At 43.4% G+C, this 22,237-nt stretch overlaps 1 protein-coding gene across 3 annotated transcripts in view; it reads left to right on the forward strand.

Moving 5' to 3' along the window:
* The window catches only part of LOC126354357 (peroxisomal leader peptide-processing protease-like), a 1,193,162-nt gene that overhangs the window by 1,163,975 nt on the left and 6,950 nt on the right, over positions 1 to 22,237 (forward strand). For all 3 annotated transcript variants that reach the window (XM_050003932.1, XM_050003933.1, XM_050003934.1), the window contains one exon: positions 15,220 to 15,525. In XM_050003932.1, coding sequence (XP_049859889.1) covers positions 15,220 to 15,525 — 306 coding nt within the window. The remainder of the gene's footprint in view (positions 1 to 15,219; positions 15,526 to 22,237) is intronic.

Genomic DNA, 22,237 nt, shown 5'->3' on the forward strand with positions numbered 1-22,237 from the left:
CTGGTAGCAGCTGACAGTCCAGTGGTTCACTGCTGAGACTGTGAGTGTAACGTGACTTTGCGACGTTGCTTAACAACACTGTCTTGTGCAGCAGCCATTCCAAGGTGGGTAAGTGAACGTATATTGCACACGTAAACTTGAGATGGGAATGATTACATACAGATTTCGGCAAAAAGTAACATTTCCTACATTTCAGAAACCATTTTATTGCAGCATAAGGCTCTTTGCGACTATAAAAACCGCTCCGTTAGACAAACAGAATGGTGTACTGGTATTTCTTCTTGTCTTAATCCTTGAAGTAATCGTAGAGGAACTCATCATAGCAGTCTTAGTTCTCATGTGGTAAGAAGTGCTCCGTGTTGTGCATGTCAGACTTATAATTATGCAAAGTATATAAAATGCCTGACAAAAAAAGCGAACCTCCCAGAAGGCGAGGAAGAAACAAAATTAAACTTCACAGTTTGAGACTTTATATGATGTTATTACAGTGATACAGAATCGATTCAAATTTACAGTGAAGTTGGCAGTATGGGTCCACTTACCAGTAGGACACTATACCCTTCTAGCCTGGATGCATTCACTGGTTCGGTTGGGCATGGTATCAGAAAGATGTAACATCTCCTGAGGCCAGCTAGCCCTACAGCTGCTGTACCTGGCCCTTGATACCATGGATATTGCCACTGAGGTGGAGTTGACGATCGAGCAGCTACCATATGTGTTCCATCGGGGACATCAATAGGGATCTTTTTGGCTGTGGAAGTACCTCAGTGTCATGCAGGCAGTTGACAGGGACATGTGCCATGTGTGTGCGAGCATTGTCATGTTAAAAAGTATCTCTATGGTACTGTACCATCAAATGTAGCACATGAGGGCACGGGATGTCCGTGATATACTGTTGTGCCATTAGAGTTCTCTCTGTCGCTACCAGTCTTTACATGAAGTCAAACCCACTGGCTCCGCACACCATGATGCCAGAAGTATGACTGCCGTGGCTCTGAATGGATGGGAATGCTCCGCAGATCACCTCCACACTCGCCGACGATACTTATCTGGGATTCATCAATAGTCCGTGCTTCTCGAACGCGGAACTACTTCCTCTGACCAATGCTGTGTGTGAGGGGGGGGGGGGGGATGGGGGGGGTAACAGAGAATATTATATTACAGGAAGTCCATTACGTGTTCTTGGATAGCAGGCGAAAATGTGAAGAGATTATGATCTGCTTGGGGCACAATACGGTGATTCTTCCTTGTGATGGTCAGATGTGGCCGAACTGAATCTTTATGACGAGAAAGCCTGCCCTCCCGTTCCTATACAATCAAACACGGAGCCACAGTCACATCTGAATGCCCTAAAAGTCTGGGTATGCACGATTGTACCAGTTGCCAAATGGAGATCCGCAATGAGACCACTTCCAAACCGTTTCAGGTGCTGATAACACTGTCTCAAACGAGTACGCGGCACCTCCGCGTCCTTCACAACGATCACTCAACATCTGACGATCTTCAAGCATCTTATGTACTACCACGCCTTGTAACATCACTGAATATAAACTACACTTGAGCGCGCTGGTGGAAGTAGTACTTTTCGCAGAGAATTGCAACCCTAATCACTTATATATCCAGCAGTGGTGTCTAATCATATTTGAACAAAATTACATTTACATCCGACGATGTATTTATCTAAGGCTAAAGCTCAGTCCACTCGCCCTGTCAGGCTATTCAGTACCGACCGAGTCATCCTCTGCCAGTGGCGACATTTGGATGCGCTAAGACGGGGCACACCACTGTCCCCGCCGCTCTCAGATCGCCAGACGTTGGAGGTGCTACTTGTCACTAAAGTAGTTTATCAGTTGGCGCCATGAGGCTGAGTGCTTCCCAACTGCAGTTTGTATAATTGATCCACTTCGATGGGCGACGAATTCACCTCCTCCAGTGCATATTCACGATTAAATCTGACCTCGAGAGGGAATCTCATAGTAGCGAGCCGAGATGCAAATCGAAATAGTTCGCACAGTTGCGATAAACACTGTGTCTCGGTGGTGTAGTGATTAATGCAACTGCTTAGTAAGCAGGAGATCTGGATTCGAATCCCAGTTCGGCACACATTTTCACTCGTCATCGCTAATTTCGCGTCAAGTCCCGAAGCAGCTGACACGAATAGTCCCTTCCCCTCCCTTTCCTTTCCTTTCGTTTCTCCCTCCTCCACCTTCAATTTGCATATAATGTATCACTGCTGCAAATTCCGCGTGGTGCCTGTTATTTCGGGCATGTCCGGAAAAACAGACACGACGCATTCAAATTATAATAGATATATTCACATCATGTCTTGAGACTCTCCACTGTGCGTCCCATTAAGTATGTGATGCGTGGCTAGCCAAAATGGTTACATGGGTTGTACCGAAATGCCTTTGACGAGCATTTAAATATTTTACTTGGCAGTGGCACAGCAACCGAAACAGGCCTGTAGGGAACAATAACAAATTAATGTATTTCTGACGTCAACTCTGATGGAACACGGTAGTTTTAACCTTTACGAAATTCGTAGCGGCTGTGCAACCCAACATAGAGAAAACGATGAAAAGGTTTACTTTGCACATGATAATGAAATATGACTACCATTTAAGTAAAGCAATCTACTTTGATAATATGGATCAGATCGCAACGAATTGTCTGAGATACAACATGGTACCTTAGGTTTAGCAGCTACATAGGCCTAGGAGTGGCTATGACTGGGGGTTGTCGGTTTGTCAACTTTTCTTATCAAATTACAAAATATAGTGATAAAATAATACAACACAGAAACCTATTAAATGATTTCACTCTTCATTGAGGTAAAATTCCACCTGTGTTGCAAACAACAATAACAGCTCGTGTAGCCGGCCGGGGTGAACGAGCGGTTCTAGGCGCTAGTCTGGAACCGCGTGACAGCTACGGTCGAAGGTTCAAATCCGGCCTCGGGCATGGATGTGTGTGATGTCCTTAGGTTAGTTAGGTTTAAGTAGTTCTAAGTTCTAGGGGAGTAATGACCTCTGAAGTTAAGTCCCATAGTGCTCAGAGCCCAACAGCTTCTGTAAAAAATTCGCAATTTACTATACTATACAGGGTGGTCCATTGATAGTGACCGGGCCAAATATCTCACGAAATAAGCATCAAACGAAAAACTACAAAGAACGAAATTCGTCTATCTTGATGGGGGAAACCAGATGGCGTTGTGGTTGGCCCGCTTGGTCATAGGTCAAACTGATATGAACTGCGTTTTTTTTTTAAAATTGGAACCACCATTTTTTATTACATATTCGTGTAGTATGTAAAGAAATATGAATGTTTTAGATGGACCACTTTTCTAGCTTTGTGATAGATGGTGCTGTAATAGTTACAAATGTATAAGTACGTGGTATCACGTAACATTCCGGCAGTGCGGACGGTATTTGCTTCGTGATACATTACCCGTCTTAAAATGGACCGTTTACCAATTGCGGAAAACGACTAATCGTGTTGATGTATGGCTATTGTGATCAGAATGTCTGCTATGTATGCTGCTCGGTATTCTGGACGACGTCATCCAAGTGTCCGGACCGTTCGCCAGATAGTTACGTTATTTAAGGAAACAGGAAGTGTTCACCCACATGTGAAACGTCAACCACGTCCTGCAACAAATGATTATGCCCAAATAGATGTTTTAGCTGCTGTCGCGGCTAATCCGCACATCAGTAGCAGACAAATTGCGCGAGAATCGGGAATCACAAAAACGTCGGTGTTGAGAACGCTACGTCAACATCGATGGCACCCGTACCACATTTCTATGCACCAGAAATTGCATGGCGACGACTTTGAACGTCTTGTATAGTTCTGTCACTGGGCACAAGAGAAATTACGGGACCATGACAAATTTTCTGCACGCGTTCTGTTTAGCGACGAAGCGTCATTCACCAACAGCGGTAACGTAAACCGGCATAATAAGCACTATTGGGCAACGGAAAATCCACGATGGCTGCGACAAGTGGAACATCAGCGACCTTGGCGGGTTAATGTATGGTGCGGCATTATGGAAGGAAAGATAATTGGCTCCCATTTTATCGATGGTAATCTAAATGGTGCAATTTATGTTGTTTTCCTACGTAATGTTCTACCGATGTTACTGCAAGATGTTTCACTGCATGACAGAATGGCGATGTACTTCCAACATAATGGATATCCGGCACATAGCACGCGTGCGGTTGAAGCTGTATTGAATATCATATTTCATGTCAGGTGGATTGGTCGTCGAAGCACCATACCATGGCCCGTTCACTGGATCTGACGTCCGCGGATTTCTTTCTGTGGGGAAAGTTGAAGGATATTGGTATCGTGATCCACCGACAACGGCTGACAACATGCGTCAGTGCATTGTCAATGCATGTGCGAACATTACGGAAGGCGAACTACTCGCTGTTGAGAGGAATGTCGTTACACGTAATGCCAAATGCATTGAGGTTAACGGACATCATTTTGAGCAGTTATTGCATTAATGTGGTATTTACAGGTGGTCACGGTGTAACAGCATGCGTTCTCAGAAATGATAAGTTCACAAAGGTACATGTATCACATTGGAACAACAGAAATAAATTGTTCAAACGTACCTACGTTCTGTATTTTAATTTAAAAAAACTAGCTGTTACCCACTGTTCGTCTAAAATTGCGAGCCATATGTTTTTGACTATTACAGAGCCATCTATTACAAAGCTAAAAAGCCATCTGGTTTCCCCCTTCAAGCTAAACGAGTTTAGTTCTTTGTAGTTTTTTTCTTTTGACGCTTATTTCGTGAGGTATTTGGCCCAGTCACGATCAATGGACCACCCCGTATACTGTTAAATGCACTGGACGAAATAATGTTGGAGAGGAAAGTCGTGACGATGGGTAACCAACCACACGCCAAATCAATTAAAGGCGATCTAAGAACGTGGATAACTTTGTACAGAATCCCGCTACAACGCACTAATGCCTATTCTATGTCCTGTAAGCACATAGTTGGTCATATAGTGTGCAAACGTAAAAACAATTCACACTGGCCCATGGGAAAAGCTGTATGTAAGACATCTACACGCAGCCCCAGCCTGTGTTCTCTAGGAGCAGCATGGAACGGATTTCGGGAAACCAAGGCTTCCAGCCTTCGAGTCTGCTCACTGATATTGACAGACCCGGCCACTACTCGGCCTCTCAGAATTCTCTTCAAGTCCGGGCTATATCGTTCCTCTGCAGCTGACTCCTGACTCCAAGATAACAGAAGCCACTCCATCGTCAATACATTCAGAGGCTACTATCACAATTTGCCAGCAGCCACCACCCATTTCCTCAGGCGCATGCTCGGAGACTCGGCAGTTCCGCACTTGCCCCACTAATTGCTGGCCTTCAAAGTAATACCACGCTGCCTGTGCTTTTTGCATTCGAGGCTATCGCTAGTGTTATGAGCCATCACCTGTGACTTATTTCCCCAGTCACACTCTCAAAGACCAAGCAGTTCTGCTGATCACTGACTGACGCAGGAACCAGCCACTCTGGGATGAAGACAACAATGCTGCATTCAAAATATTGTCCGTCAGCTGCTGCCCACGGTCACAGCACTGGTTTCAAGTTGTGGCTTCTCTGCAGAGATCAGAAGCAGAGCGGGTATGACTCTAATGTTGAGAGTTGTATATCTAAAAAATCAAGGTGCTGCTTGTATCACAGTTCTGTATTGGTTTCTTCCTTCCTACTATAACTCCGCGAGTGTGACGACATTTTGAGAACGGTGATGCTGTGATCGCTTCCGACCCTCCGACTTGTTCTCTGTTACGGAAGCGTGCAGGGGTGTAAGATAGTTTGTGACTTAGTATGGAAGCTGAGAGCGCGCTCTTGTTATTGTAATGTTACACTGAAAGAGAGGAATGACCAATTGTCGGGACCAGATGGCCTCTAACGAAGCTCTGTTTTGTCAGATTGTGAAGGGTGCAAGATGAAACTAAAGTGATGCAATGTAAACAGTTACAAATGTGCTCCATGACAAGAAGAGTGATGCTGCAAAAAGTTCTGTGCTGAACTCCACCCTTCAGAGGAAAAGCATACAAAGTTTGTCCAGTGCAAAAAAATGGTTTTATTTTTGTTAATTCCACATTCACCGCTAGAAAAAATATGTGGTCCACAAAGCAATACCAAGTACAAAGTAATGTCACGGTTCTGCCCATGTGACCAAACAATACGCGATTCTTCTAGTCATTGTAATTTATGTTTAATCGCTAATAGCAAACAGTGTAGCCTATCGTTCATTTCTGTAATATATATATATGCCCTCATACATACGCTACATTCATGAGGGCATGCTGAAGAGTAACACCTCCAAATTTTTTACGTGAAAGCTCTTAAAGCTTTTTAAATGAAACAAATCTTATTAACGTTCTACTTGTTTGTTCTTCATGTCTACATATTTATTTCTCAACACCCTGGTGACGAACACATTTCTCCCAAGGAGAGACCAATTTGTTGATACCATCACTGTAAAATGTTTAACTTTGTTGACGGAGGCACAACATCACTTCTGTCTTCAGTGCTTCATCACTGTCAAAGTTAATTCGTCGAATGTGTTCTTTAAGTTTTCGGAACAGATGAAAATCAGACGGGGCCAAGTGGGAACTGCATAAAGGGTGGTCAATGACAGTGAACCGAAGGCGTCGCATTGTTGCAGACATCACAGTACTCGTGTGTGGTATGGCATTGTATTGCCGAAAGAGAGGGTGCTCCGTGTGTGGACGAACTCTTCTGCAGTTAGAAACTCGATTAAGGTACGCCGTTTCTCATGCACAGACTTAGTTGCTTTACGCATAGCCCTGTTACACGCTACAATTCGGAGCCATCTAGTGGCAGACGATTGCAGTTTGACCGAATAATGTGCCTGACATGTGTAATATATCAACAGGTTTTGAGAACAAGATAAAAATTTCGGAGGCACTACTTTTCAGCACACAACATTCTGAAAGCCTGTAAGGGTGTTGCAGGGTATGTTGTGTGCTGAGAAATAATTGTGAACATGGAACTTCGATACGTTGCGACATATCTGAATTACTTAATATTGAAGCTAGCCAGTGAATCCACTGAGCGCACTAATCCAAGCGGCCAGCCAAATACAACAAATGTCAGTTCCTGTCATAGCTTAGACGATAGCGCACGGGATTGCCCTTCCTTTGGCACGGGTTCGATCCTTACTACCGTCCCCTGAGCAATCTTTGCATTGTTTTCTTCCTCACATTTAGGAAACCAAAACGAAGAACTCGTTTGGCGGCACCGTGTCTGGTGGGCCGCTTGAATTTGGATGCGCAGCAGCCTCATTGGCTAACTTCAATGCTAGCTAACTCAGAAGCAGTGCAACGTACCGAACTTTGTTCTTTATAATTATTTCCCAGCACAACCTACCCTACAGCACTCTTACAAGCTGTTCACACTGTTTCTGGCCGCTCTGTTTTTATATACATAGTGTGTTTCAAGAAGGAAGAACAGATTTCATTTCCTGTATTTTTTCGATACTAATGTTGTTGCTATTGTAGTCCTCAGTCCTGAGTCTGGTTTGATGCAGCTCTCCATGCTACTCTATCGTGTGCAAGCTTCTTCATTTCCCAGTTCCGACTGCAACCTACATCCTTCTGAATCTCCTTAGTGTATTCAACTCTTGGTCTCCCTCTATGATTTTTACCCTCCACGCTGCCCTCCAGTACTTGATGCCTCAGAACATGTCCTACCAACCGATCCCTTCTTCTAGTCAAGTTGTGCCACAAACGTCTCTTCTTCCCAATTCTATTCAATACTTCCTCATTAGTTATGTGATCTACCCATCTAATCTTCAGCATTCTTCTGTAGCACCACATTTCGAAAGCTTCTATTTTCTTCTTGTCCAAACTATTTATCGGCCATGTTTCACTTCCATACATGGCTACACTCCATACAAATACTTTCAGAAACGACTTCCTGACACTTAAATCTATACTCGATGTTAACAAATTTATCTTCTTCAGAAACGCTTTCCTTGCCATTGACAGTCTACATTTTATATCCTCTCTACAACGACCATCATCAGTTATTTTGCTCACAAAATAGCAAAACTCCTTTACTACTTTAAGTGTCTCATTTCCTAATCTACTTCCCTCAGCATCACGCTACTTAATTCGACTACATTCCATTATCCTCATTATGCTTTTGTTGATGTTCCTCTTATATCCTCCTTTCAAGACACTGTCCATTCCGTTCAACTGCTCTTCCAAGTCCTTTGCTGTCTCTGACAGAATTACAATGTCAGCAGCGAACCTCAAAGTTTTTATTTCTTCTCCATGCATTTTAATTCCTACTCCGAAGTTTTCTTTTGTTTCCTTTACTGCTTCCTCAATATACAGATTGAATAACATCTGGGATAGGCTACAACCCTGTCTCACTCCTTTCCTAACGACTGTTTCCCTTTCATGTCCCTCGACTCTTATAACTGCCATCTGTCTTCTGTACAAATTGTAAATAGCCTTTCGCTCCCTATATTTTACCCCTCCCATCTTCAGAATTTGAAAGAGAGTATTCTAGTCAACATTGTCAAAAGCTATCTCTAAGTCTAGAAATGCTTGAAACGTACGTTTGCTTTTCCTTAATCTAGCTTCTAAGATAAGTCGTAAGGTCAGTATTGTGTTCCAATATTTCTACGGAATCCAAACTGATCTTCCCCGAGGTCGGCTTCTACTAGTTTTTCTATTCGTCTGTCAAGAATTCTCGATGTTATTTTGCAGCCGTGACTTATTAAACTGATAGTTCGGTAATTTTCACATCTGCAAACACCTGCTTTCTTTGGTATTGGAATTATTATATTCTTTTTGAAGTCTGAGGGTATTTCGCCTGTCTCATAAATCAATGGCAGAGTTTTGTCAGGACTGGCTCTCTCAAGGCTGTCAGTAGTTCTAATGGAATGTTGTCTACTCCCGGGGCCTTGTTTCGACTCAGGTGTTTCAGTGCTCTGTCAAACTCTTCACGCAGTATCATATCACCCATTTCACCTTCATCTACATTCTCTTCCATTTCCATAATATTGTCTCAAGTACATCGCCCTTGTATAGACCCTCTATACACTCCTTCCACCCTTCTGCTTTTCCTTCTTTTCTTAGAACTGGGTTTCAATCTGAGCTCTTGACATTCATACAAGTGGTTATCGTTTCTCCAAAGATCTCTTTAAATTTCCTGTAGGCAGTACCTATCTTACCCCTAGTGAATAAGCCTCTACATCCTTACATTTGTCCTCTAGCCATCCCTGCTTAGCCATTTTGCAATTCCTGTCGATCTCATTTTTGAGACGTTTGTATTCCTTTTTAGCTGCTTCATTTACTGCATTTATATATTTTTTCCTTTCATCGATTAAATTCAATACTTCTTCTGTTACCCAAGGATTTCTACTAGCCCTCGTCTTTTTATCTACTTGATCGTCTGCTGCCTTCACCATTTCATTCCTCAAAGCTACCCCTTGTTCTCCTACTATATTTCTTTCCCCCATTCCTGTCTACTGTTCCCTTAAGCTCTCCCTGAAACTCTGTACAACCTCTGGTGTAGTCAGTTTATCCAGATCCCATCTCCTTAAATTCCCACTTTTTTGCAGTTTGTTCAGTTTTAATCTATAGAGTTCATAACCAATAGATTGTGGTCAGAGTCCACATCTGCCCCTGGAAATGTCTTACAATTTAAAACCAGGTTCCTAAATCTCCGTCTTACCATTATACTATCTATCTGAAACCTGTCAGTATCTCCAGGCTTCTTCCGTGTATACAGCCTTCTTTTATGATTCTCGAACGAAGTGTTAGCTATGATTAAGTTGTGCTCTGTGCAAAATTCTACCAAGCGGCTTCCTCTTTAATTTCTTACCCCCAATCCATATTCATCTACTGCGTTTCCTTCTCTCCCTTTTCCTACTGCCGAATTCCAGTCACCCATGAATATTAAATTTTCGTCTCCCTTCACTATCTGAATAATGACTTTTATCTCATCATACATTTCTTCAATTTCTTCGTCATCTGCAGAGTTAGTTGGCATATAAACTTGTACTACTGTAGTAGGCATGGGCTTCGTATCTATTTTGGCCACAATTATGCATTCACTATGCTGTTTGTAGTAGCTTACCCGCACGCCTATTTTTTTATTCATTATTAAACCTACTCCTGCATTACCTCTTTTTGATTTTGTATTTATTACCCTGTTCCTCCTGCCACCGAACTTCACTAATTCCCACTATATCTAACTTTAACCTATCCACTTACCTTTTTAAATTTTCTAACCTGCCTACTCGATTAAGGGATCTGACATTCCACTCTCCGATCCGAACTGTAGATTAAAACTGAAGAAACTGCAAAAAGTTGGGAATTTAAGGAGATGGGACCTGGATAAACTGACTACACCAGAGGTTGTACAGAGTTTCAGGGAGAGCATAAGGGAACAGTAGACAGGAATGGGGGAAAGAAATATAGTAGAAGAACAATGGGTAGCTTTGAGGAATGAAATGGTGAAGGCAGCAGAGGATCAAGTAGGTAAAAAGACGAGGGCAGTAGAAATCCTTGGGTAACAGAAGGAATATTGAATTTAATCGATGAAAGGAAAAAATATATAAATGCAGTAAATGAAGCAGCTAAAAAGGAATACAAACGTCTCAAAAATGAGATCGACAGGAAGTGCAAAATGGCTAAGCAGGGATGGCTAGAGGACAAATGTAAGGATGTAGAGGCTTATCTCACTAGGGGTAAGATAGATACTGCCTACAGGAAAATTAGACACCTTTGGAGAAAAGAGAACCACATGCATGAATATCAAAAGCTCAGATAGAAACTCAGTTCTACGCAAAGAAGGGAAAGCAGAAAGGTGGAAGAAGTATATAGAGTGTCTATACAATGGTGATTTACTTGAGGACAATATTATGGAAATGGAAGATAATGTAGATGAAGATGAAATGGGAGATACGATACTGCGTGAAGAGTTTGACAGAGCACTGAAAGACCTGAGCCGAAACAAGGCCTCAGGAGTAGACAACATTCTATTAGAACTACTGACGGCCTTGAGAGAGCCAGTCCTGACAAAACTCTACCTTCTGGTGAGGAAGATGTATGAGACAGGCGAAGTACTCTCAGACTTCAAGAAGAATATAATAATTCCAATCCCAAAGAAAGCAGGTGTTGACAGATGTGAAAATTACCGAACTATCAGTAAAATAAGTCACAGCTGCAAAATACTAACACTAATTCTTTACAGATGTATGGAAAAACTGGTAGAAGCCGACATCGGGAAAGATCAGTTTGGATTCCGTAGAAATATTGGAACACAATACTGACCTTACGACTTATCTTAGAAGAAAGGCAGATCTACGTTTCTAGCATTTGGAGACTTAGAGAAAGCTTTTGACAATGTTGAGTGGAATATTCTCTTCCAAATTCTAAAGGTGGCAGGGGTAAAATACAGGGAGCGAAAGGCTATTTACAATTTATGCACAAACAAGATGGTAGTTATAAGAGTCGAGAACATGAAAGGGAAGCAGTGGTTGGGAAGGGAGTGAGACAGGGTTGTAGCCTCTCCCCGATGTTATTCAATCTGTATATTGAGCAAGCAGTAAAGGAAACAAAAGAAAAATTCGGAGTAGGTATTAAAACCCATGGAGAAGAAATAAAAAGTTTGAGGTTCGCTGATGACATTGTAATTCTGTCATAGACAGCAAAGGACTTGGAAGAGCAGTTGAATGGAATGGACAGTGTCTTGAAAGGAGGATATAAGATGAACATCAACAAAAGCAAAACGAGGATAATGGAATGTAGCCGAATTAAGTCGGGTGATGCTGAGGGAATTAGATTAGGAAATGAGACACTTAAAGTAGTAAAGGAGTTTTGCTATTTTGGGAGCAAAATAACTGATGATCGTCGAAGTATAGAAAATATATGAAATGTAGACTGGCAATGGCAAGGAATGCGTTTATGAAGAAGAGAAATTTGTTAACATCGAGTATAGATTTAAGTGTTAGGAAGTCGTTTCTGAAGTATTTGTATCGAGTGTAGCCATGTATGGAAGTGAAACATGGACGATAAATAGTTTGGACAGGAAGAGAATAAAAGCTTTCGAAATGTGGTGCTACAGAAGAATGCTGAAGATTGATGGGTAGATCACATAACTAATGAGGAGGTATTGAATAGAATTGGAGAGAAAAGGAGTTAGTGGCACAATTTGACGAGAAAAAGGGACCGGTTCGTAGGATATGTTCTCAGGCATAAAGAGATCACAAATTTAGCATTGGAGAGAAGTGTCGAGGGTAAAAATCGTTGAGGGAGGCCAAGAGATGAATACAGTAAGCAGATTCAAAAGGATGTAGGTTGCAGTAGGTACTGGGAGATGAAGAAACTTGCACAGGATAGGGTATCATGGAGAGCTGCATCAAACCAGTCTCAGGACTGAAGACCACAACAACAACAACAACAACAACAACATGCTGTTTGTAGTAGCTTACCCGCATTCCTATTTTGCTATTCATTATTAAACCTACTCCTGCATTATCCCTATCTGATTTTGTGTTTATAAACCTGTAGTCACCTGACCAGAAGTCTTGTTCCTCCTGCCACCGAACTTCACTAATTCCCACTATATCTAACTTTAACCTATCCATTTCCCTTTTTAAATTTTCTAACCTACCTGCCCGATTAAGGGATCTGTCATTCCACACTCCGATCCGTAGAACGCCAGTTTTCTTTCTCCTGATAACGACATCCTCTTGAGTAGTCCCCACCCGGAGATCCGAATGGGGGACTATTTTACCTCTGGAATATTTTACCCAAGAGGACGCCATCATCATTTAATCATACAGTAAAGCTGCATGCCCTCGAGAAAAATTACGGCCGTAGTTTCCCCTTGCTTGCAGCCGTTCGCAGTACCAGCACAGCAAGGCCGTTTTGGTTATTGTTACAAGGCAGATCAGTCAATCATCGAGACTGTTGCCCCTGCAACTACTGAAAAGGCTGCTGCCCCTCTTCAGGAATCACACGTTTGTCTGGGCTCTCAACAGATACCCCTCCGTTGCGGTTGCACCTACGGTATGGCCATTTGTATCGCTGAGGCACGCAAGCCTCCCCGCCAACGGCAAGGTCCATGGGTCACAGGGGGATAATTATGTTATGTAGATGTAAAAAGTGTTATAATCTCAAAAACTAACAGGAACATTTAAGACATGTCGGAAAGGTCAGTCACCACATGGAATCCGCAAGTGTGACACATATCACGTTAGCAACTAAACACAAGTATGCGTTTGTGTTTCGCTTTGATTTGCGATTCGCAAATATGTTCCGCAAACAAACTGTGCTGGCATGATATATGAAGAGACTATACAGTGAAGAGCCAAAGCGACTGGTCCACCTGCTTAACATCGTGTAGGGCCCCGTGAAGACGCAGAACTGCCGCAGCACGATGTGGCATGGACTCGACTAATGTCTGAAGTAGTGCTGGAGGGAACTGAGACCATGAATCCTGCAAGTCTGTCCATAAATGCGTAAGAGTACGATGAGGTGGACATCTCTTCTGAACAGCACGTTGCAAGGCATCTCACATACGCTCAATAATGTTCATCTCTGGGGAGTTTGGCGGCCAGCGGAAGTGTTTAATCTCAGAAGAGTGTTCATGGACCTCTCTCTAGCAATTGTGGACGTGTGGAGGAGTGTCGCATTGTCCTGCTGGAATTGGCCAAGTTCGACGGAATGCACAATGGACATGAATGGGTGCAGGTGACCAAACATGATGCTTACGTATATCTCACCTTTCAGAGTCGTATCCGCACGTATTGTATCCGGGGTCCCATATCATTCCAACTGCACACGCCCCAAACCATTACAGAGCCCCCACCAGCTTGAACAGTCCCCTGCTAACATGCAGGGTGCATTGATTCATGAGGTTCTTTCCATACCCGTATACGTCCATCCACTCGATACAATGTGAAACGAGACTCGTCCGACCAGGCAACATGTTTCCAGTGATCAACAGTGCAATGTCGGTGTTAACGGGTCCAGGCGAGGCTTCAATCTATGTGTCGTGCAGTCATCAAGGGTATATGAGAGGGTCTTCGGCTCCGAAACCCAACATCGATGATATTTCGTTGAATGGTTCACCCGCTGACTTGTTGACGGGTTGCGCTGAAATCGGCAGCAGTTTGTGTAAGGGTTGCACTTCCGTTATTTTGAAGTATTCTCTTCAGTCGTCGTTGCCCTGTTCTTTCAGGATCTTTTTTCGGCCGCAGCCATGTCGGAGATTTGATGTTTTACCGGATTCCTGATATTGACCGTATGAAATGGTCGTACGGAAAAATCCCCACTTCATCACTACCTTGGCAGTGCTGTGTCGCATCGCTCGTGTGCCGACTATAACACCACGTTCAAATTCACTTAAATCTTGATAACCTGACATTGTAGCAGCGGTAACTGCACCAGACACTTATTGTGTTATATGGGCGTTGCCGACCCCAGCGCCGTGCTCTGCCTGTTTAGATTTCTCTGTATTTGAATACGCATGCCTATAGCAGTTCTTTGGCGCTTCAGTCTTTTAATTACAACAAAGATAAGTGCGAGGAAGGCTTACCCGTAATATGAGGAAAGTAAAATATCTTTATTTTAGTGACGGACTTACGAAAGTCGTCATTTAATTCGCTTTCATTTACAGTAGAATCCAGAAAACAATTAAAAGCTGTAGTTCATTGTTTAATTTACGCACTAGGATATCACATGCACATATATTCCCCTTCCTCATAAATGGGAATTTAATAGTTTTGATCAGAGCGGTGCAGTAGTTGCTTGGGTCCAAAATGGCGGCGACAGTCGAGTTGGCAGGAACACATCTGCAGCCCTGGCGTCAACTCCACCAGGAGCTTAACTGCGTTGTGTGGCGCTAAATCACGACAAAAATAATGTCTGTTTGGAAGTTTGGAAGGTAGACGAGATACTGGCAGAAGTAAAGCTGTGAGTACCGGACGTGAGTCGTGCTTCGGTAGCTCAGTTGGTAGAGCACTTGCCCGCGAAAGGCAAAGGTCCCGAGTTCGAGTCTCGGTCGGGCACACAGTTTTAATCTGCCAGGAAGTTTCAATGTCTGTGTACTTTATGTAAACTTGACGGAATCAGTTGTATGAGCAATGGCGGTCTTAGAATCTGGTCCGGCTGTGAACAGCTAGTCCTGTGTGTGCGTCAGGCGAGCCGGTGCTGACGGCGGGCTACTCTGCGGGCCCCGGCGGCTGGCGCTTCGGCCCCGCGACGGTGTGCCGCGGCCGCGTCTCGCTGGTGGCCCGCGGCGCGCTGCACACCACGTGCCGCGTGCACGCGGGCGACAGCGGCGGCGCCGTGCTGCAGCCCCACACCGGCCGCCTGCTCGCGCTCATCGTCTGCAACGTCGCCGCCGACGAGGACGCCGACAGCCGCTCCTTACACCCGCGCGTCAACATGGCCGTGCCCGTCACCGCCGTCGCCGGCACGCTGCGCGCCTTCATGCAGACACGCGGTGAGCCCCACATCCACACACTGCCGAGCCCCTCTTACGCTGTCTGCAAGTAACGTCAGCTGTACGACAGAAGCAATTGACATCTAGAGCAGTTGATAAAATATACATATTTTCTCCAAAAAATGTCGATATATAACGGCGGCACATTTTCCGACGGTATATCAATATCAAAATTCAAATATACAGTGCATATATTTTTATTTTACCGGGTGATCAAAAAGTCAGTATAAATCTCAAAATGGAATAAATCACGGAATAATGTAGATAGAGAGGTACAAATTGACACACATGCTTGGAATGACATGGGGTTTTATTAGAACCAAAAAAAATACAAAAGTTCAAAAAATGTCCGACATATGCCTCTTCATCTGATCAGAATAGCAATAATAAGCATAACAAAGAAAGACAAAGCAACGATGATGTTCTTTACAGGATATGCTCAATATGTCCACCATCATTCCTCAACAATAGCTGTAGTCGAGGAATAATGTTGTGAACAGCACTGTAAAGAATGTCCGGAGTTATGGTGAGACATTGGTGTCGGATGCTGTCTTTCAGCATCCCTAGAGATGTCGGTCGATCACGATACACTAGCGACTTCAGGTGACCCCAAAGCCAATAATCGCACGGACTGAGGTCTGGGAGCCGGCCGCGGTGGTCTCGCGGTTCTAGGCGCGCAGTCCGGAACCGTGCGTCTGCTACGGTCGCAGGTTCGAATCCTGCCTCGGGCATGGATGTGTGTGTTAGTTAGGTTTAAGTAGTTCTAAGTTCTAGGGGACTAATGACCATATGACCACAGCAGTTGAGTCCCATAGTGCTCAGAGCCCTTTGAACCATTTTTTGAGGTCTGGGGACCTGGGAGGCCAGGCAGGACGAAAGTGACGGCTGAGCGCACGATCATCACCAAACGACGCTAGCAAGAGATCTTTCACGCGACTAGCAATATGGAGTGGAGCACCATCGTGCATAAACATCGTATGTTCCACCAGGCGTTTATCAGCCAGGCTGGGGATGATGTGAGTCTGTAACATATCGGCGTACCTCTCACCCATCACGGTAGCAGTTACAAAACGAGAATCACGCATTTCCTCGGAAAAAAAGGCCCGATAGCGGTAGATGTGGTAAATCCAAACCATACCGTGACTTTCTCGGAGGGCAATGGAGTTTCCACGACAGTTCTAGGATTTTCGATAGCCCAAATTCTGCAGTTGTGGGCGTTGACACACCCTCGGAGCGTGAAATGAGCTTCGTCGGACCACAACACGTTACTCAACCAATCGCCACCTTCCGCCACTCCCCCTCCACAAATGCCCTCCGCTTCACTAAATCGCCTGGTAACAGTTCATGATGCCGATGGATTTTGTACGGATAGCATCGGACGGTACGCCTCAGTGCCAACCAAACAGTAGCGTATGGAATGCCGGTGCGATGTGCGACTGCACGAGCGCTGACTTCCCCGTGCGTAGACGAACTCGCTACAGTCTCCATTTCTTCCTGAACTGTCTCAGCAGCATTACGCCTTGTGCTCGGTCGGCCACTACGGGGTCTATCGTCTAAACAACCCGTGGCTCCGAACTTCAAAATCATTCTCGCCACAGCTTCATTTCTCAACGGACCTTTACCCGTTCGAATCCCCTTCCTATGGAGATAGGATCTAACGCTGAACTAGCACAGTCCCCATTATGATAATACAGCTTCACTAAAAGCGCCTTTTCAGGTAATGTCAACATTCTGCGACTGCTGACGCATCTGATTCTCTCTCTCATTACAGCTCCTTTTATACACGATTGTGGCAAATGGTTCAAATGGCTCTGAGCACTATGGGACTTAACTTCTGAGGTCATCAGTCCCCTAGAACTTAGAACTACTTAAACCTAACTAACCTAAGGACATCACACACGTCCATGCCCGAGGCAGGATTCGAACCTGCGACCGTAGCGGTCGCGCGCTCCAGGCTGTAGCGCCTAGAACCGCTTGGCCACTTCAGCCGCCATACACGATTGTTATGCGCAGTCACTGATGTTTTGCTGTTCAGCACCATCTGTCAGACATTTTGTGAACTTTGTTTTTTGTTTGGTTCTAATAAAACCCTATGTCATTCCAAGCATGTGTGTCAATTTTTACCTCTCTATCTACATTATTCCGTGGTTTATTAATTTTTCAAATTTAAACTGACTTCTTGATCGCCCAATATATTATATTTTTTTCAAATTTTCTGTAAATATTGGAAGCTGTTCTCTTGAAATTGCAGTAGAACATAATTTTACTTTCAGTGTCTGAAGGAGTCTAACTACTTTTTGAGCTTCCATCACGTCCAGTCTTTCTCTTTGATTGTGCGAACCAATTAACCGCGGCTCAAAAGAAGAAGTCCGGTTGCACTGGAGGGTGGTGGTGTGAATGGAATAACAGGATTTCCAATGTGAAGTAACAGCACACCTGTTGCATTAAAAAAAAATAATTTTTAACGCAACTAGTTTGCTATTACTTCATAGAGGCATTCTTCAGAAAAAGTTGCTGAATGTTATGAGCAAAAATCTAAACAACAATATTGGTCTTTGCGTTGGACGGAGACGCGTGAGAGGAAATTCTGACGTAGTCAGCGCTCGGCGCTTCCGACAGAAACTGCGTTTAGCTTCGGCACGCAATTTTGACACTACAACTGCTAGGACGCTGGCGTTGGCAGAAGAGAAAAAACGGGGAAGTCGAAGTGAAGTCTTGCGTTCGAAACAGAACGAACGATCCATTGGACACCTTCTATTGTGTCACATACATGCAATTACCGTTGTTAGCGAAATGGTTACCGCCATGCGTGAACATGCACCGTTTTCCTATCAATTCTTGCTCTAAACTGGATAGACAGTCTGCTAGTATGCTGAGTATAATGTGCAGCCGATAATTTTATATGTTAGCACGTCAATATTTCTCTCATCGATATATCGATATACGGATGCCGATAAAGAAACATTTTTTTTAAATATCGCTGTACCGGATTCCCGATATTTTCAAAAATATCAGCAGTCCTATCTTACACACAATACGGACAGCGGTTATCGCTGAAACAACCAGTTTTCGGTTATATCCAAATTCCGTAGAAAAATAAGGTTGGACGGCAAGGTTTCTGTGTTGCGACTGGCTGACGCTGTGACGTCACTAAGGAAGAGATCGAGGCAGCCCGCAGCATGTACGTCACGAAGGTAGGTCTCAACTCGCTCGCTCGCTCAGCACAGCAGACAAAATGCGTTTCTAAACCTGTTAACTCTCAGCTGGGCGTGTACGTACTAACGAGAATTGCATCTTCTACTGAAATCTGCTATTATAAAGTCTTGCTCAATCACAATACTATAACAAATTTTAATTTAAGACCAATACTCGATATAAAAAGGGTATAACGGCTTGTTTATAGCATTTAGTCTCTTCTGCTTAACAGCCCTCATTTCATACAAGGAGTGGTGCCATATGCAACAGGTAATCATTTTTGCAAGATTTTAATTTTATTGTACCTCAGTACACCGTAACAAATTATAAGTAGGCCTATGGACTTCCGATCATTGCGGGATTAATAACAGTAAGACTCCATGATAGCGGATTCCAGTATAAGATGCAATTCCCGTTTGTACGTACACACCTAGTTACGAGTTACCAGGTGTAGAAATGTAGTTTGTCTGCTGACTTGAGCGAGCGAGCGAGCGCAGGCCTAACTCCGTGACGTACGCGCAGCGCCCTCGATTTCTCGTAGGCCTCGGGAACAGCGCTATATCGTGTCAGCCGTCCGTTCATGCGATGTATTTTTAGTACTTTTTAGTTTCTGCTGAAGTGATGAAGTGTTAACTGATATTCTACTGTTGCTAGAATGTTAACTCCACATCGACTAACGTAACCAGCTTATAAGCAGACACTCAGATATTTAAAAAAAATCAAGCATCTGTTGAATCAAAACGAACGAAGAAGGCTAAAAGTATTGTCTGCTTTTGCCGTTTCCCGTCAAAGTAAGTATTCGAAACGATCTTGAATTTTCCGAATTGGCTCTGAGAAAAGTTTTGACGAGGAAATAACACCTATATACCGCTCATTTTCATTTTGTATTCATCATATGTTTAAAGGAACTTCAAGTAAAAGGTGGACACTGTCGTTTTCACTCTAGAAATTATACAAGTACCGTATTTGCAGAGGGAATTTTGAATTAGCTAATCAAACTAATACATCCTTCAGTATACCTGGTGGCAAATGAAGCTGCAATTTACCGAAGACGATATCCGAATTTTTTCCTTAGAAACCTGTAACTTTTTACGCTACGGAGCGCCGAGAAATCGTCTTGCAAAACTATGTCCTCTTTAATCCGTAGCACCCGTTTTGACCGCTGTAACCAAATTCTGATTTGGCTGGGTGAAAATATTTCGCCAGTATTCGATTAATTTCACGACACACAAGTCTATTTGTTATTACTTTCTTCATTGTGGAGATGTCGTTTCATTGATGGTACCTGTACCTGACTTCGAAGATCTTTTACACGTGATTGCAATTTTAAGCACATGGTTTTCTCCTCTGTAATGACCCTGTCTGTTTCTGTGAACTGGCTTTATCTGAATAATTAGAAACAACTTCATTTGTAAATCTACTTTTATCAGCGCCCTTCTTCCGTGGTGAAACCTTTTGCAAAGTCCCTATGCTTCTTCTGTAGATCTCACGTTTCTGAAAGGTTTCTTCCCTTCTTCTGTTACATGTGTTACGCTGACAATGGCGCTGCTACAAGACAAATTACACGGCGGAAATGAATTGCTCTTAATCACATGTTTCCGCCATAAATTTATCTGCTCCGAACGAAAATCTCTAGCAGAATCACTTTCTTTGAAATGAGGAGATCATATTCTAGCATTTTCAACGTTCACAGTGTCTCTTCTATAGCATTTCGACAGCCAAATCGTTTGGAGACTTGCATCGCAAAGAGGAGCGTGTAGCACTACTTCCGTCCGTTTAGTGTTGCGATTGTGAGAATTACAGCGAACAACACCACAATCCGGCGTTGCTTGCACTCACTCAACCCGCTTTCACCTGTAAATAACCCATTAGACAAAGGCAACTAAGCAAAAACGATAACACACACGAATCCACACAGTCTCCCAACATATAAATATGGGCACCAAATGTTCCATTCTGACGTCATGCGTAGAATGGCAGAAGCGCGTTGGCTTCTGCGTAGCGTTTACTCCGGCTCCCTCAGTTATATCGTTGTTATTGTTGTCGTTTTTCACGCCAGCCTAACCTGAGTGTTAAAACCGGTGAAAATAATAGGTTTTTATTCCTGTTAATTCCTAAAATAAACAAAGAAATCGAATAGAGATTGATAAATTTTGACTCCCTCACTTTCACGATACGCAGACGCAAAAAACTAAATTAAATAGGCGAATAAAAGAAAACTTAATCCGTCCACCTCTCGCCGCTTTTCGGGAAAAGTGATAAATGGTTGAATATTACAAAAAATTACCAGCATTCTGCAAGTGATTCCAATTCTCTTGAATTCTGTTAAAAGTCACGTAATCACACCATTATTTGGGAATTACGAATATTCAGTGTTAAAGGGACAAAACTAAGGTCGCAGAACTCTTTTCGTCGTGTTAATTTGTCTGCTTTCAAGGGCTACAAGCGGTTAAAGGCATATGATGGATGTTCTGTACGACTTTGTACACAGCGGCTACTGTCGCCGAAGCTGGACAGGAGCAGAAAGGATTGGCGAACAAGTTAACACTGTAAACAGAAGGTTTACTTAGCTTGTACTTCTCCAAGCGAACAAAGACCCATTACAAATAACGCATCAAGAAACAAAGTCCAGCCATCACAATGCCACCCAAGATGAGGCTCTCTGTAACGAGCACTAACGACGGTGACGTATCGAAGACGTTCCAAGAGCAGATGGACTGAGTAGCTGCTGTTGGCCATCCTGTACTGCGGTGGCAGAGGCCGCTCGTAGTTCAGAGCCGATGGAGGCGTGACCCAGATGGCGTGCTCCGCTGGGTCCGCCCTACCTCACACGGCCGCTATCATTGTCTAATGGAAAATTGCGATTCCGTTATTAACTGTAGGGTGGTAACGATACATAATACTGCAGTGTAGCCACAGGCAGAATTTTTATTGTACGCTATGAATGAACTGTTGATTAACTTTTATTTATTACTGTCATCATAATTTCCTTCCTCTCCTATTATTTCATAGAAATGGTGGACACATCTTTAATCTTTTAAAACAAATGAGGCATTGTACTTCACTGCTAAATCACTTCGTAAAAACATTTCCAGACTGTATTTGGTGTCATTCTGCACTACAGTGAATGTTCAGCGACGACTGTGAGAAACTACCAAAGAGACCAGGTGAGGTCAAGTCTTCCACACTGCACCTACATGCATACACCTTAAGCCATGACACACGGCAAAAAGAACGCTACTGTCTCAGCAATACTGTACCAATTCTTATGCCGTGTCTTTTTTGCTGGTTTCAGTCGGCATTGTTGTTAAAATAGCACTCATCGCTTTTTCCGTTTTTATGATAACGCAATATTTCAAACCAGTGCAGATTTACAGATACAAGTTACTCCTTAAAAAAAAAAAAAAGTTTATATAAAGACGAAAAATTTTAGCACTGGTGCTATGGCTAAATGACATTTCGGCTTTTTAACTCGATTATTAGTAAAGAATAAACAACACCTGTGTAAGCCTGACCA

This window comes from Schistocerca gregaria, chromosome 3 (genome assembly GCF_023897955.1).
Source record: "Schistocerca gregaria isolate iqSchGreg1 chromosome 3, iqSchGreg1.2, whole genome shotgun sequence".
NCBI lineage: Eukaryota > Metazoa > Arthropoda > Insecta > Orthoptera > Acrididae > Schistocerca > Schistocerca gregaria.